The sequence below is a fragment of the Motacilla alba genome, chromosome 1A, assembly GCF_015832195.1.
Source record: "Motacilla alba alba isolate MOTALB_02 chromosome 1A, Motacilla_alba_V1.0_pri, whole genome shotgun sequence".
Taxonomy (NCBI): Eukaryota; Metazoa; Chordata; class Aves; order Passeriformes; family Motacillidae; genus Motacilla; species Motacilla alba.
In genome coordinates this window covers 45,399,926-45,413,681 of record NC_052031.1, presented here as the reverse complement: position 1 = coordinate 45,413,681, position 13,756 = coordinate 45,399,926, and the positions used below count along the sequence as shown (strand labels likewise).

Genomic DNA, 13,756 nt, shown 5'->3' with positions numbered 1-13,756 from the left:
CTTGACATAGAGTCACTCTGTTTTATAAGCACCAAGTACTACAAATATCAGAAGAGAAATATCAAACAGAATCAAAGAGAGTTACATGGTCAACTGACTGTTGGACAAGGCTGGGAAAATGTGTAGATCTGGATACCTTTTCCTTAAACAACTTCCAAAAATACAGTAACAGCAAAGAATTGTTTAAATTGGAGAAGCTTCAAGACTATGTAGAGATTACAATTTCCCATCTTGCTACTTTATAAAACTAAGCAAGTTGGCACAAATGCTCTCCTTTTTAAAGTCACAGTTTACTTTAAAACCTGAAAACATACTCTAACATACCCAATACTGGCACTACAATTCTAACTCAAAAATAAGACTACTTAAAGAAGATTCAAAGTATCATATTTTCATCTTTGCATTCTTATTTAAAAGAAAAAATAATTGATTACAGAAGTAAATGTATCACTTAATTAATTTTTATGTAATTATTACTAAGTTGTCGCCTTACATATCTATGGTTCCCCTTCTCCCACAAGTTCTTGACAATTATTACACCATCTTTCCCCAGAAGAAAACTCCAGCAGTTCTTACACAGATCCTTTTATTACCATTCATGGTATTTAGATGTACATTAAATGATTTCCTTTGTCAAGGGATCAGCATATCAGCAGACGGGCTGCAGCTACTTACATCCACTCCAAATAAAATGTTCCTGTTTCCCTTTGAGCATGTAGCTTGGCCTGTTGATACACCTCTGATGTCTCTGGCTGGCAAAGACCCAGCTGAATGATGTCAGGAAACGGCTGCCGTCCAAGAAGGTGCCCATTTAAGGACAGAAACTCCTGGAAATTCTCACGCACTGTGCTATCCTAAATACAGAGCAGACATTTGATAACATAGATTTATCTTAGGATTTATTTCCTTGCTTTTTAAAATGCCTACATAGCTAATATTCTTACAGAAGCCCTTAGTTCTATTTTTCTATTAAGTTACATTAGCAAATACATACACTAGATTGAACTATTTCATTATCCTATTCAGAAAGCACAATATCCTTATTTTTCAAACAAAAAATACTAGCAGCAATAGTGATTCATTCAATAAGCAGTGTGAAATATCAGAAAGACTATTCCAAGTGGTCAGCATAATTCTACACTTCCTCAAAAGAGGAGTACCTTATGTAACCACCCCTAGGTATTGATCACTATAGCTATTGAGTTCCAAGGCCAACCACTTATACACTGAAGTTAAAAAACCCAGAAAACTGAATTTCCTTCATTTTTATTTTCTCCAAGTTAAAGTTCAATGTAATATTGGTTTCATGCTCTGGTTTTATAAGGTTTCTATATACCTGCCATATACCTACATCCAACAAAATGCAATTACAAACCAGAAAATTATATTTGGAACCAACTGATCATTTACCTTTTAAAATCATACCTTTTGATCCAGGACTGAACTATATTCTACATATTCATGAATCAGGTGAGCAGGCCCCACCAATTCTGTTTTAGCTTTAATCCAATCTAAAGAAAACACAAGATCACGGAGCTCCTAAAAGAAATTAAAATTTAAGTTCACAGTGTAAGTTTCACAACAGAATCTACTTAAGGGGAAAAAGAAAAACACAGTAAATACATTAGGTAGTTAATATACTTTGGTACAACTGTCTCTGATTGAAAACTTAGGCAATTTCCTGTTTCCTGCATCTTAATTGTTCAGTTATAAAAATTCAGTGTACAGAAGGCTAAGTTTGTTATTTTAAACTGCTCTTTGATACAGCTAGTCAGACAGAAGATGGAGGTACAGAGCAATTCTTGACTTCTGCAGCACATGGTTTTTTAACTCTGAAAAAGCTTCCTCTAGTCCAGTCTTGTGGCATTCCTGGGCATGCAGGATGTGGGAAGAGATGTGAAATCTTGACTCCATGTTTCAAAAAGTTAATTTATTATATTATGATATATATTATATTTAAAATGCTAAATTAAAACTATACTAAAAAACCAAAAATATCACCAAAAAGCAAAACAAAAATAAAATAAAATAAATAACAAAGTCTTATGTCTAACCAAACAATCTAAACAGCTGGTTTGTGATTGGTCATTAATTAAAAACAACGACATGAGACCAATCACAAATCCACCTGTTACATTCCACAAAAACAAATAATCATTGTTTACATTTATCCCTAAAACCTCTTAATTTCTCAAGAGAAGAAAATCCTAACAAAAGGATTTTCATAAAATATTATAACTACACAGTCCAGCAAAGTTCACTGCTAATAATGATTGTTGTATTGGTCCAATGTTTTCTTTAGACCTCCTTGAGAAAAACTGCTTAGCAACAACACTGCACAGGTGTAAATCATGTTCCAATTTTAAATCAATAAATTCCACAAGGATTAAAAGATTATCATTGTTAAACAAAGAACAGGAATCCCTCCCAGCTTCATTAGCCTTCCAACAAGTAGAAATCATTTCTAAACAATGAAAAATAAGTGATACATAGAATATAAACTCTAAGAAGCATATAGTCACAATGAGCCAGGGCTGAAGACTTCTGAGAATCTAATTCTACAAAATGTAGAAAGGCTGCTAATAAAAACATTTTCACAACACACCGAAACTAAAGATACTAAGATAAAGAAATAAATAGGATTCAAAACACCTAGACTTGTAACCAACATTATTTATGACGGTTCCTATAAGAGATAAATCCATGAAGTGGATTATATGATAAGTCAGATGAACCATCTTGAAAGAAGCTCAAATGAAAAGGTTTGAGTACTTTTGAAATAAAGCAATTAACAATCATCACCAAACACTATTCAAGATGTTTGAAACTCAAATTCAAGTGAAACTACCAATTATTAATCTGTCTACATGATTTCCACCTTATAATAGCTCAATATCTACAGAAGAGTAGTTTGCAAAAATGACACCAATTTTTTTAAGGTGCCAAGATAATTCTGGAAACAAGAGACTTGCCTATCCAACTCTTGATGGGGTTTTTTGATATTGAAATCAGAGAATGAATTTTTACACACAAATCTCTGTGACATAAGAGGTAAAAGCTAACAAGACTTCTGAAGATAAAAAAGTAACTAACTGATAAAAATGCTCTCATGAAATCAATTTACTTGTATTATTACACAAAAAGAGTTTGGGCTTTCAAAAAGGTTTTGAGAAAACCTCTTATTAAGGCTTCTTATAAAGGAAAAGAAAACCACAAGCCATTATGGTAAAAAATAGGAAATCTTCCCAATAACTGGTTGAAAAGACAAGATACAAAGGGTAGAAATAAATTAGTTTTTGTAAGGGACAGTGATTATCAGAGGACCTCCTAAAGACTATTTTGAGTGTTCACCCAGCTGGACTAAAGTCAAGAGGAAGAGAGGTTCAGCTGGGAGAAGGCCTGGAGGGAAAAGCAGAGGTAAGAGTGGGTGAAAAAGGGAAGCACAGGACACCTGTGAAAACCCACCTGCTGCATTTTGGCACCTGCCATGTGATATGCTAGAAAGTTATACCAGTACATGCAATCCTCTTGAGACAGAACAGGTGTATTAAGCTTGTAGTATTTCTTGTACTGATTTACTATGTTTTTATGTAGCTCCTGCAAAGTGAAGAAAAACACGCTTTTGGCACTGAGGAATTATAAGTATTATTATATTTATTACATTGTAAATAGCATTGAGGAATAATATTATTTCTCAATTGCAATACATTAACAAATGAAATAAGAAAGCTTACCTTCCAAAAACTGTACACCTAACCTAATTTACTGCTAAAGACTTCTCCAGAAACATTCTCTGTATATTGAAAGACAGAAAAGAAAGCTGTTAACCCTCCTTCTCAGACTGAGATAGCTACCAAATCGCTCTTCATCTTAAATGTCGGTAGCCTACAACAAAAGAAAAAGGATCCTTCTAAAGCAAGACAAAAAACTTGCCTTTTCTTCATATCTACTCTTCCGCCTTGCACTTTAGAACTCAAATTGAGCCCAACTTACAGGTCATCTTCCTGAAAGTACTGCCTTAAATTGAAAAAAAAAGAGCAAAAAGCATTTCTCTGCATTAAAGAAGTAGTCTTCTATTCTGGTAGGGCTTTGATGTCTTTGGAACCAACAGTGGAACATTATATCTCCTGCTGGAAACATCTGATAGAGAAATAATGGTTATAGAGTCTTCGCTCAGTGTAGTCTCTTAGCTGCAGATGGAACCATCAAGAAATCCCCCCACAGTTTCAAGTTGAAAATAAATATTTTTAATTGGTCAGCCCTAAAGTTAAATTTAATTTGGACCTATGCTGTGAAGCTAATCAGGGTACCACTTAACAAAGCAACATTTTCTGAAAGATGCCCAGCTTTGGAGAGTGAAGTTGAATGCAAGTACCAGCTGACACGTTACCTGAAGCTGGTTGCGGTTCTTCTCTGTGAGAAAGTCAAGCTGAAGATCATGTAAATAATAGTGGAATGACTTCCCATTACGATCACAGAACAGCAGTGATTTGTTAACAAATTCCTGTAGTATATCTTCAACTTCTTCCGTTTCCATATCCCAAAGAATACAGAGAACCTAAAAAATATTTACACATAAACAGAGAAGAGAATCAGAACCAAGTTGTAATATGATTTGTATGAATATAATAAAAGGCTACCAGTTAACTGTCAACAAAATGCATACTAACAAATACAGACACAAAGGGTAACCAATTCAATAAGTTACCAATTCCTTCATACCAAACCACAGGACAGATATTAGAAGTTAACCTATCTTTTGTCTATTTGTGCTGATTTATGGTGACTATAAAAAGAAACAAATTCCACATAACTGTTTTCATGCTTTCAGTGAGCTCCATTACAATCTAATTGAAGAACAATATACAGAATGCAGATGAAACGTTAACAGTATGAATATGTTTATTCACTTATGATTATTTTAGTTTCACTACTAACAATACAAGTCATGATGCAATAATGGAACAAATCTACCCAATCTAGCAATTATTATTAAGTTACATGCCATAGAAGTTATACATGACAATTATAAATTTTGAGAATTCTTTAAGGTTGTTGTTTGTATCTCACTAAAAATCACAAGGTTTCTGCACTGCTTTTATTACCTTAGTAGGTACTTTAACATCTTTTGGGAGGATAGAGAGGTCTTTATAGTAGTCTTTGTAATTGTCATCCAGCTGCTCAACACTAATGGACATTGCTTCATCAAGGGCTTCGTAATCATACGAGGAAGATTTTCTTATTCTTCTAAACTGCTTATTCTGCAGCTGCCTGAGATAGTATTCCCAGCGGCTCGGGAAGTCTCGGAGTAAGGCACCTATCAAGGATATCACGAGAGGAGAACCTGAAGGAAAAGATTAAATCAAATTTAGAGGTCATCAAAGAACACAATCCCACAGCTGATGGTGACGTGACTGAAACCAGTAATATTCCCAATACACTGATTAAATTCTTGAGGTGTGGAGCAGAGATAAATAAAATAAACACTCCATGTAGACATTTGCAAACTCCCCAAATTTAAGTGTAGTTGTGGCGCAGAGAGAAAATATTGAAGGAAATTATCCAAAAATTTGAAGAAAAACTACCCAAATTTGAAGAAAACTACCCAAAAACCAACATGAGACTTCTGCTAAGCTTAAACCCCCCCCCAAAATATTTAACAAGCACTTGTATTTTACTTAACATATACAATATTAAAGGATGTTCCCTCCTCTATTTTTAAGTCAAAATATAGAAGAAAAAAAATACATTCAGTGGTAAATTGTACAACAAAGAGCAACTAGAATACCTTTGCATTCTCTTACAAGAGAGTTAGCTTGTTCTGGAAGTTCTGATATTTTCATATTCACAAATAGGGATAAAATCTCCAGTCCTTTCTCATGTGCTAGTCCACTTTCCACATGAACCTCGTATTTATTGCCTAGAAACATGGAAATATGAAAAAAAATTCAACTAATCCAAAACAAATATGGAAATTCAAAGTATTTTCCAAGTGAAATCTGGAGCAAAGCTTCATGACTTTTTGCATAGTATTTTATAGGACTAAGGAAAGTATAAATTCTACTTATCAGAATCAGCTTGTATTCGAGATATATACAAAAAAAAAAAAACCAGACCAAAAGCTAGTAATTACAAATGTATTACAGGCAGTCACTGGGGAATAGTCTAGAGATAATCAGTCCAACAGCACCAGTGTCACAGAGGTTAATTTCTTCTGTTGAGAATCACTGCACTCATCAATGTAAACATGCAACTTTCAGGAAAACATACAACGCTTATTTCACAAAGAGCATTAAGTCTTTCAAAGCTGAATTCTAATACCTTGCCACTTGTGCACAGACTGACAGACAGATTCTACCAGATTCTTTTGAAAGCTCACAAGAACAAACTGCAGACACAGACGCACAAAATCTGTGGTGCAGAAGAGGTAACTGTTTCTTACCAGCCACAGCATCTGTTACACTCCTGTCCCTGCTTGTGATGAGTACCTGACACTGATTATCGAATGCTTTTAACACCCAGGAATCCCAAATGTCATCCAGGACCAAAAGAGACCTAGGGAGAGAAGAAATACTTCAGATGAACTATTAATGCTAAAAAAAAAAGTATTGCATTTTAATAAAGAATAAGACATTTTCATAATTTACAAAGTATAACTGCATATTTTTTTTACATTAGTATGCAGAATATCTTAATAGTATGTCCACAGAATGGTAACAAAGCTGGTAAAGGGTCTAGAAAATGTCCTAAGAGGCACAGCTGAGGGAGCTGGGGTTGTTTAGTCTGGAGAAAAGAAGGCTCAGGGGGGACCTTATCAATCTTTATGACCTGAAAGGAAGTTGTAGCCAGGTGGGAGTTGGTCTGTCTCTTTGCCATGTCTCAAGTGGAAGGATGAGAGGAAGTGGCCTTAAATTGCACCAGGGCAGTTCAGATTAGATATTAGAAAAAATAATTTTCTGTGAAAGAGTGGTTAAGCACTGGAATAAGTTGCCAAGGGAGGTGGTGGAGTCATTGTCTCTGGAAGCATTCAAGTGTCTGGATGTGGCACTTAGAGGATATGGCTGAGAGGTGATTATGGTGGTGCTGGGTTGATGGCTGGACTTGATGATCTTGAAGGTCTCTTCCAACCTTCGTGATTCTGTGATTAAACACTGTGCAAGAAGCTGAATGCAGTTATCTCAAAAAGGTATTTACCATTTATTACTTCATAGCTACAACTGAAGTGCAAACAACATTTTGAGAAACATTTCCATTAGCAGACAGGAAAAACAGAAATATTTACTAGTTCTAAGTCACTAGGTATCATAAATCAAGAAAATATTTGTATAAAACTAGATAACTCTGACACAGGTTAGTGATGAGCTTTGTGGGAAAGCATTTAAGTTTCCTTTTGACTCAAGAGTTTTCAATTTTGTTCTTCTATTTTGGAAAGCTATATGAGACTAACCCTCCCCTCTTATAAAGCAATTGTCTTGAATGGCAAGGCTCTTCTTACGTAAATGACATTTCATACTGACTACATATTCCAATCGTATGCCCAGCCACATTTGTAGGCTCCTACATGGAATCTCACCAGAATAATGTACAGTAAACTTCCCTACACCTGCCTATATGTAACAGAGAAGTTACTGAAAACTGGGTGTAAGGAAACAAGAAGTCAAAAAGACTGACGAGCAGATGTATGAAAAGAAATAACAGTTATCTGCCTTCAGGGAGTTTTAGCTATTTGCACCTAATCCTACAAATAGTTTACATTTACTATGCTTGTTTTTTAAGGGATGGAATGTTCCACTCCACTAGTCAAGTTGTCCAATTCTCACTGAAGCACGACAAAACTTCCGCGTTTTTGTTCAACTACGTGGCACTTACGCCATCAAAGCCTATAAATAAGGATTTGATCCTCCTTAAAGAAGTGCATACACATCAGACCACATTCTCAAAGATAAATTTAAGTCTTGGATACCCCTATCTCATTTTCATACAACCCTTCTATTAATAACCTTTTGATAAATCAGAGGGTTCACAAGAATACTATCATAGCCATAAAGGGCTTGTTTTGTGGCTTGTTTTTTTCATGATTGAAAATATGATGGGTGGTATGAATTACAGCCTGATTTTATGTTCTTAATTAATCTGAGTACTTCAAAGTCCTCCCATTCATTAGGCACCTGTGATTTTTCTGCTTCAGTCACACCAACAAATTTTATATCCTAATTAAGATTATTTAAAAAACCTTATAACAAAGAAAAACCAAAACAAACAAAAACACACCCCAAAGCAACAAACAAAACCCTGTGATAACAATCACAGGAGATTAAATTCTGTAATTTCTTGTTCTAAAGTATACCATAGTTACCATTTTTCATTTGACTAATAATTTAATTCCAAGAAACATACTGGCTTCAAAATTTGAATCCTTTGTCTAATACATTATTCCCAAGAGAGGTACTGAGTTGGCTGTCTGAATCCAGGTATAGCTAAAGTGACTTCTTGTTGGCAAATAGAATTCCAAAGCAGAGCCAGCTTCTTCCCAAGCTACAGTGAAGATTTGTTTCCCATTCACTTGCACCTTCTATGAACCTTACCCCCAGGCACATTCCCCTCTATTTCCTCCCACTCCCACTTCTGTATTGAAGAGTTTTTATTTCTTTTGTTTGTTAATAAACAAGAAATAAAAATGTAAATGTGTCAATGGAGACAATCACTTCACATCCTTCAAGGAAAGGTGCGCTTTCAGCTCATAGATTTCTTTAGGAGGACCTGCCAATAGTTCCCACATCTTTTCTTCAAAAGAAAGACCTTTTTTTCTCCCCTGTACAGAAACGCCAGTATTCTACTCTGTTATCTACAAAGATCACAAGGCTGGAGTATTATTCCCAAGATAACTCACTGACAAGCAGGTTCATTTAGTTTATTACAAATTTTACCAGAGAATAATTAAATCCTCAGCAAATAAAAAAATCTATTGCTCAAAGGTGAAAAATGTGCAATGACTTAGAAAGACACTGGTTTCTTGGCAATAATTGGTCACATCATGAAAACCTGCTTTCATTTTGGTATCTCTAGACCAAACACTTTCTAAAGACACCATCTGTTGCAGAAAGTTTCTGCTGTATGATACTCACATATCAATAAAACAGTCTACACACAGAGTGAGAACACTGAAAGTTAGAGAAATCCTTATTTTCTGTTGTCTGTTCCCATCTTTCACTATTCAAACCCATCTTTCATTATTACACTATTTGCTTTTTCAAGCAAATATGACTCCTGCACAGCTGGTTAACATATTTAGTTGACAGAAGTCTAAAACTTAGCCTAAAGTTAGGAAGTTGGTTAAAAAACCAAACATGTAGACATGTGTAGCCACATGTAACCACAACACAGACACCTCAGATGATTACACCAAAGTTACTCTGCAAAGTTTTATCAGTTAAAAGAATAGTATTTGATTTTACTGACATCACCTGGGGTATTTGCGTAACATCAGCAGACGAAGACGATCTTTAGCCTCCTCAATGTTAAGTGGTGGCCTTTGTGAAAGAGTGGAGTCATGTTCCAGTCTACTGCAGAGATTTTGAAGTTTTATGAGCAGCCCTGCTTTGTCCTGTTTCCCAACAGAGATCCAGTGAACTCCTCCTGGAAAGTAATCTAACAAGAAAAGCAATATTATTCATGCTATACATTTTAAATAATTTTAAATATTTTATAGCAACTTACAGTAGTAAGTCAGCATTAGTTAAAACAAAAACCTCTAAAATCCGTTGCAAGCCATCCTTGCAACCCTACTACTAACACCAAAGTGTGGTTCTACAAGACCACTCCTGTTTGTTTTTAAAGGAACAGACTCTGTAGGGCAAGGACCCACAGCAATTTCACACCATCACTGATGCTGTTGTCCCTCCTTTCTGCACGTCTTCCTTCCTGTCCCTCCACAGCCCCTTCTCATCCATCTTTCTGCTAGTCTGACCTACCATTTACATTTTCAACCGTGTAGTACTGCAAGAGTTCAGTGCCCGGAGTGTAAAAATAACCCTGAAATAGTGATCAAGGAGATATCTAGAAGAGTCAGCTGTAGCAGGGGATGCTATAGTATCTATCCCTACATAATTTTTTTTCTTTAATGCCAAGTCCTACTTTCTCCTCCTAGTGACTTATGCAAGAAAAAAATAAAATAGAAAAAATGCCATTAAATGGTTGCATCTATGACCTACTTCAAGCAACAGCAATACTAATCACCCACAAATGCCTGCCACTATTAAAATCTATGCAAAAGTTAGAGGAAGATTCTTTTTAACTCACATAGCAAGGAGTCTGAGGACCTTACAAGCAATGCCCAAAAGGAATATAACTAAATATATTATCTTGCATTAAAAGAAATAACAATTTCAAGTTAATTAAGGATGCATCTACTTTCATAAAACAAAGCAGATTCTAAGGGGAAAAGCTATTCAAAACTTTTTCTACAAATTAATAGAATACTTAGTGGTCCTAGACCACCAAATGGTTATGAAAGTTGTATATTGCAAGCAAATATTTCAGAATCACCTAAGAAATTTAGAAATCCAAAACACTTCCAAAGTGACATATGATATTGCACCATACATGTCTAATATGTGTGTATCTACAGTGATATTTATAAAAATACAGATGTTTTTCTGGAAATACCTTCCAAGAGCTGAGGATCCCTTAAAGCTTCTGCTGTTAAAACAGTCTTCCCACAGCCTGCCATTCCATAAACTGTGACCCAACCTGGATCACTTCCCAAGCAGTACAGTTTCTTTTTAATAGCATCTACCAGTTTTGGTCGAGCGACAAACACAACTGGTCTCTGAGGTACGCCTCCTTCGCAGAGAATGGTCTTCACTAAAGTTAAGCACAAGAAACATCAAAAGAAAACATGAGTTCTAAATGTGATGCCTCTTCAAACCCAACCAATCAGCTTTTCACCCAAAATAACTAGTGGGCTCCCTCCCCATCTCATGTCCCATAAAAATGCCCTAAAATCTGCTGGACTCAAAATACCAAATGCTGAAAAAAACCTGCTTTTTAGAAATAAATTACTCAGCATGTAACTAGCCTCCTATCTAAAATAGTATTCAAATTAATAACTGCATGAGGAAAGCTTGTTACATTGATCCCTGGAAGTGAAAAGAGAATTAACATCTCCCATGGAAACTGTGGCAAACACAGGCGCTCAACATCACTATACCCAACAAACAAGTCATTTTCTTGGCCAGAAGTCACCAGATCATGGATGCAGCAGAAAAGAAAGGATGCTGTGTAAGGCCTTTCCTTGGCAGCTCACAGCAGAGCATGGGGGTCCAAGAAAGACTTTAATTGATTTAAGCTGAGATAGCATGACTTGAAAGAGGTAAAAAAATAACAAGAAAGGAAATGAGCACTTCATCTGCCCACTTTGTGGCCATATGGAGTGACGTAACTGATAAACTTTGATTATCTAACATAGCCTTGAACTGCACATGCCTTTGACATTTATTAAATGCAGAGTGCCAGTAAATATGGCAGTTAGTCCAATGCAGTTAGAAGGTTCTGCCCATTAGAAACGACAAATTTATTTCATGTCAGTCAAAGATGATACTGAGGAAAATGCAGCTAAAAGTAATATATATCTAACGTACATAGGGTAACTAAAAGATCTGGTGGAAAGAATTAGGTAACATAATAATTAGATCAATTAATCAATGATCAACTAGATCAATGTACCTTGAGAGATTCCAGATTACTCTTCAAGATAAATATCAGAATTTTGGAGGCTACAAATTTTTCTTTTAATACATACAAATGAGAGTCTTCCTTTCACTTGCAACAAAAGTGTTACAAATTAGAGAAAACTGTAAGAGCATCAGTTCTTCTGCCTTTTAAAATCAGCACCATTCAATATGAACACTTTTAAGATGACCTATAAAAATTGCAACTGTTGTAACTCTCCTGCATATTAAGTAGATGAAATAGACATAGTTCTACCAAACAAACTACCACTACCAAAACAAACAAAGGCACCAACTGCTCCTTTTTCATTGGAGCGGGTATTACACATAGTCACTTTCTAAGGAATAAAAAAAGACAGCTTGTGTTCACACTCAAGCACAGGGATTGCTGCAGTCACACTGACCATAGGAAGTCATTCCATCCATTGAACTCTTTCTGTTACCAGACGAGACGGCAGGGATGCCGTCCTGAAGAAGCGCAGCAAGATCTCTGTATCCTTCATGGAGCAGTGCATTGTAAAAGGACCTATATGAATTATTGTCTTTTGTAAGAATAATGTTTATTAGCATAGCTGCTCGCTCCTTCCGGGTATTCTAGAAAAAAAAAAAATTAGAAGAGGTATTATACAAAATGAAACAACCTCAGAAATCATTTAATCTATCACTCTAAATTACAGACTATTTATAGTTACAGAAATAGCTTTTAACTGACCAAGCCCTTAACCTTATTAAGAGCAACAAAAGCTGTGTGCTAGGATTTGACATATCCAGGAATTAGACAATCAGAAAATACTATTCTTAAAAAGGATAGTAAAATATGTGAGTAGACTAGGAAGAGAAATAGCAGTAAGAGAGAATTCTACCTGTTGCTTCACTCTCTCCTCCTCCTGTAACGTCAGTACTTCATCAGAAATCATACGATCCATAATATAAGAAGTCTTGATGTCATTTTCTAGTGCTTGACGATTCATAAGCAAATAGTTTCTACTCTTGACGTCCATATTTCTTCAGTGTGAAAAAGAGCAGGGAGAGGGGGTGAAGTCAAGTCAGACTGGGAACATAACTTACAAGCATGAAGAAGGAAGTTTTAAAACAGCTTAGAAATTTTGGTGTTGAAATCAGAAAGAGTAGCAAAGCACCAATTCTCAGAATTTTTCAGAATTTTCAATTCTGAAAATAGAAATTCTTTTCCCCATTCCTATGAATTTATGTTTATGAACACTTTCAGAACTACAAAACCAAAGCACCTTAGTAAATGTCTCTGTTGAAAGGTCTTCTCCCCACTAGCTACATCCCCCAAAAGTTTTTAAGTCCCTGGATCATGTGATTGGGTCAAGTGGATGAGAAAGAGGACTGGTCTCATCACACAGGATAAACACATTGTTGTCTCCTAGTTCAAGACTCCATACAAGGACACTTGGATGCTGACATATGACGGAAGAGGGAGCACCCAACACTGCCACTGACTGCGCTATACCTTCCTTTATCAGCATTTGGACACGCAACTTCAAACTTGCATTCTTCCTCCATATCATAAAAAAACAAATGTCTGAAGAAAACAGGTGAAAACTATTGGCTACAGCATAAAGGTTTCCCAGAACTGATCAGCGACTCCGAGAGTCCCAAGCGATCAAAATACTCTCTCCGATCACACTCCTGCCAGGAAAGCTCCATAAACAAGTCCAAACTCCTCCAGAGAGCACCCATGAAGGTGCCTGCAGAAGCGTTCGCCTTTTCCGGCACTCTCTCTCTCAGGAGCTGGCTATATCATGTAGATGACATAGAACAGCTGCCTTTTGAAAAAGCCCGTGATGGAGTACCTCATCTGCTGTGCTGACAGTTTCCTATTTTCACTAAAAATTACGTAGTTAAGAAAGCCTTCCACCCTACCTTTATCCCACCACACCGCGGAGGAAAGAGGACGCTAAAGCTTCCTGGTCGAAAAACGGATAATAATAATAATAACACTGCCACACGCGAGGCAAATACAGAAGACATCTCTCCTCAAACATACAAAACAAAGAGTT

At 36.0% G+C, this 13,756-nt stretch overlaps 1 protein-coding gene across 10 annotated transcripts in view; it reads right to left on the bottom strand.

Annotated features, from left to right (window-relative positions):
• Positions 1–13,756, bottom strand: part of APAF1 (apoptotic peptidase activating factor 1) — a 31,326-nt gene that overhangs the window by 17,294 nt on the left and 276 nt on the right. For 5 of the 10 annotated variants that reach the window (XM_038155853.1, XM_038155860.1, XM_038155857.1 and 2 more), the window contains exons 2-12: positions 12,593–12,734; positions 12,134–12,323; positions 10,666–10,863; positions 9,465–9,648; positions 6,443–6,555; positions 5,789–5,920; positions 5,106–5,344; positions 4,391–4,558; positions 3,466–3,597; positions 1,426–1,539; positions 676–854 (exon numbers count right to left, since the gene is read on the bottom strand). In XM_038155853.1, coding sequence (XP_038011781.1) covers positions 676–854; positions 1,426–1,539; positions 3,466–3,597; positions 4,391–4,558; positions 5,106–5,344; positions 5,789–5,920; positions 6,443–6,555; positions 9,465–9,648; positions 10,666–10,863; positions 12,134–12,323; positions 12,593–12,730 — 1,787 coding nt within the window. In that variant the 5' untranslated portion in view covers positions 12,731–12,734. Of the gene's footprint in view, positions 1–675; positions 855–1,410; positions 1,540–3,464; positions 3,794–4,390; positions 4,559–5,105; positions 5,345–5,788; positions 5,921–6,442; positions 6,556–9,459; positions 9,649–10,665; positions 10,864–12,133; positions 12,324–12,592; positions 12,735–13,619; positions 13,739–13,756 lie in introns of those variants that run through there. The other 5 variants (XM_038155854.1, XM_038155861.1, XM_038155863.1 and 2 more) reach the window with 5 other exon arrangements.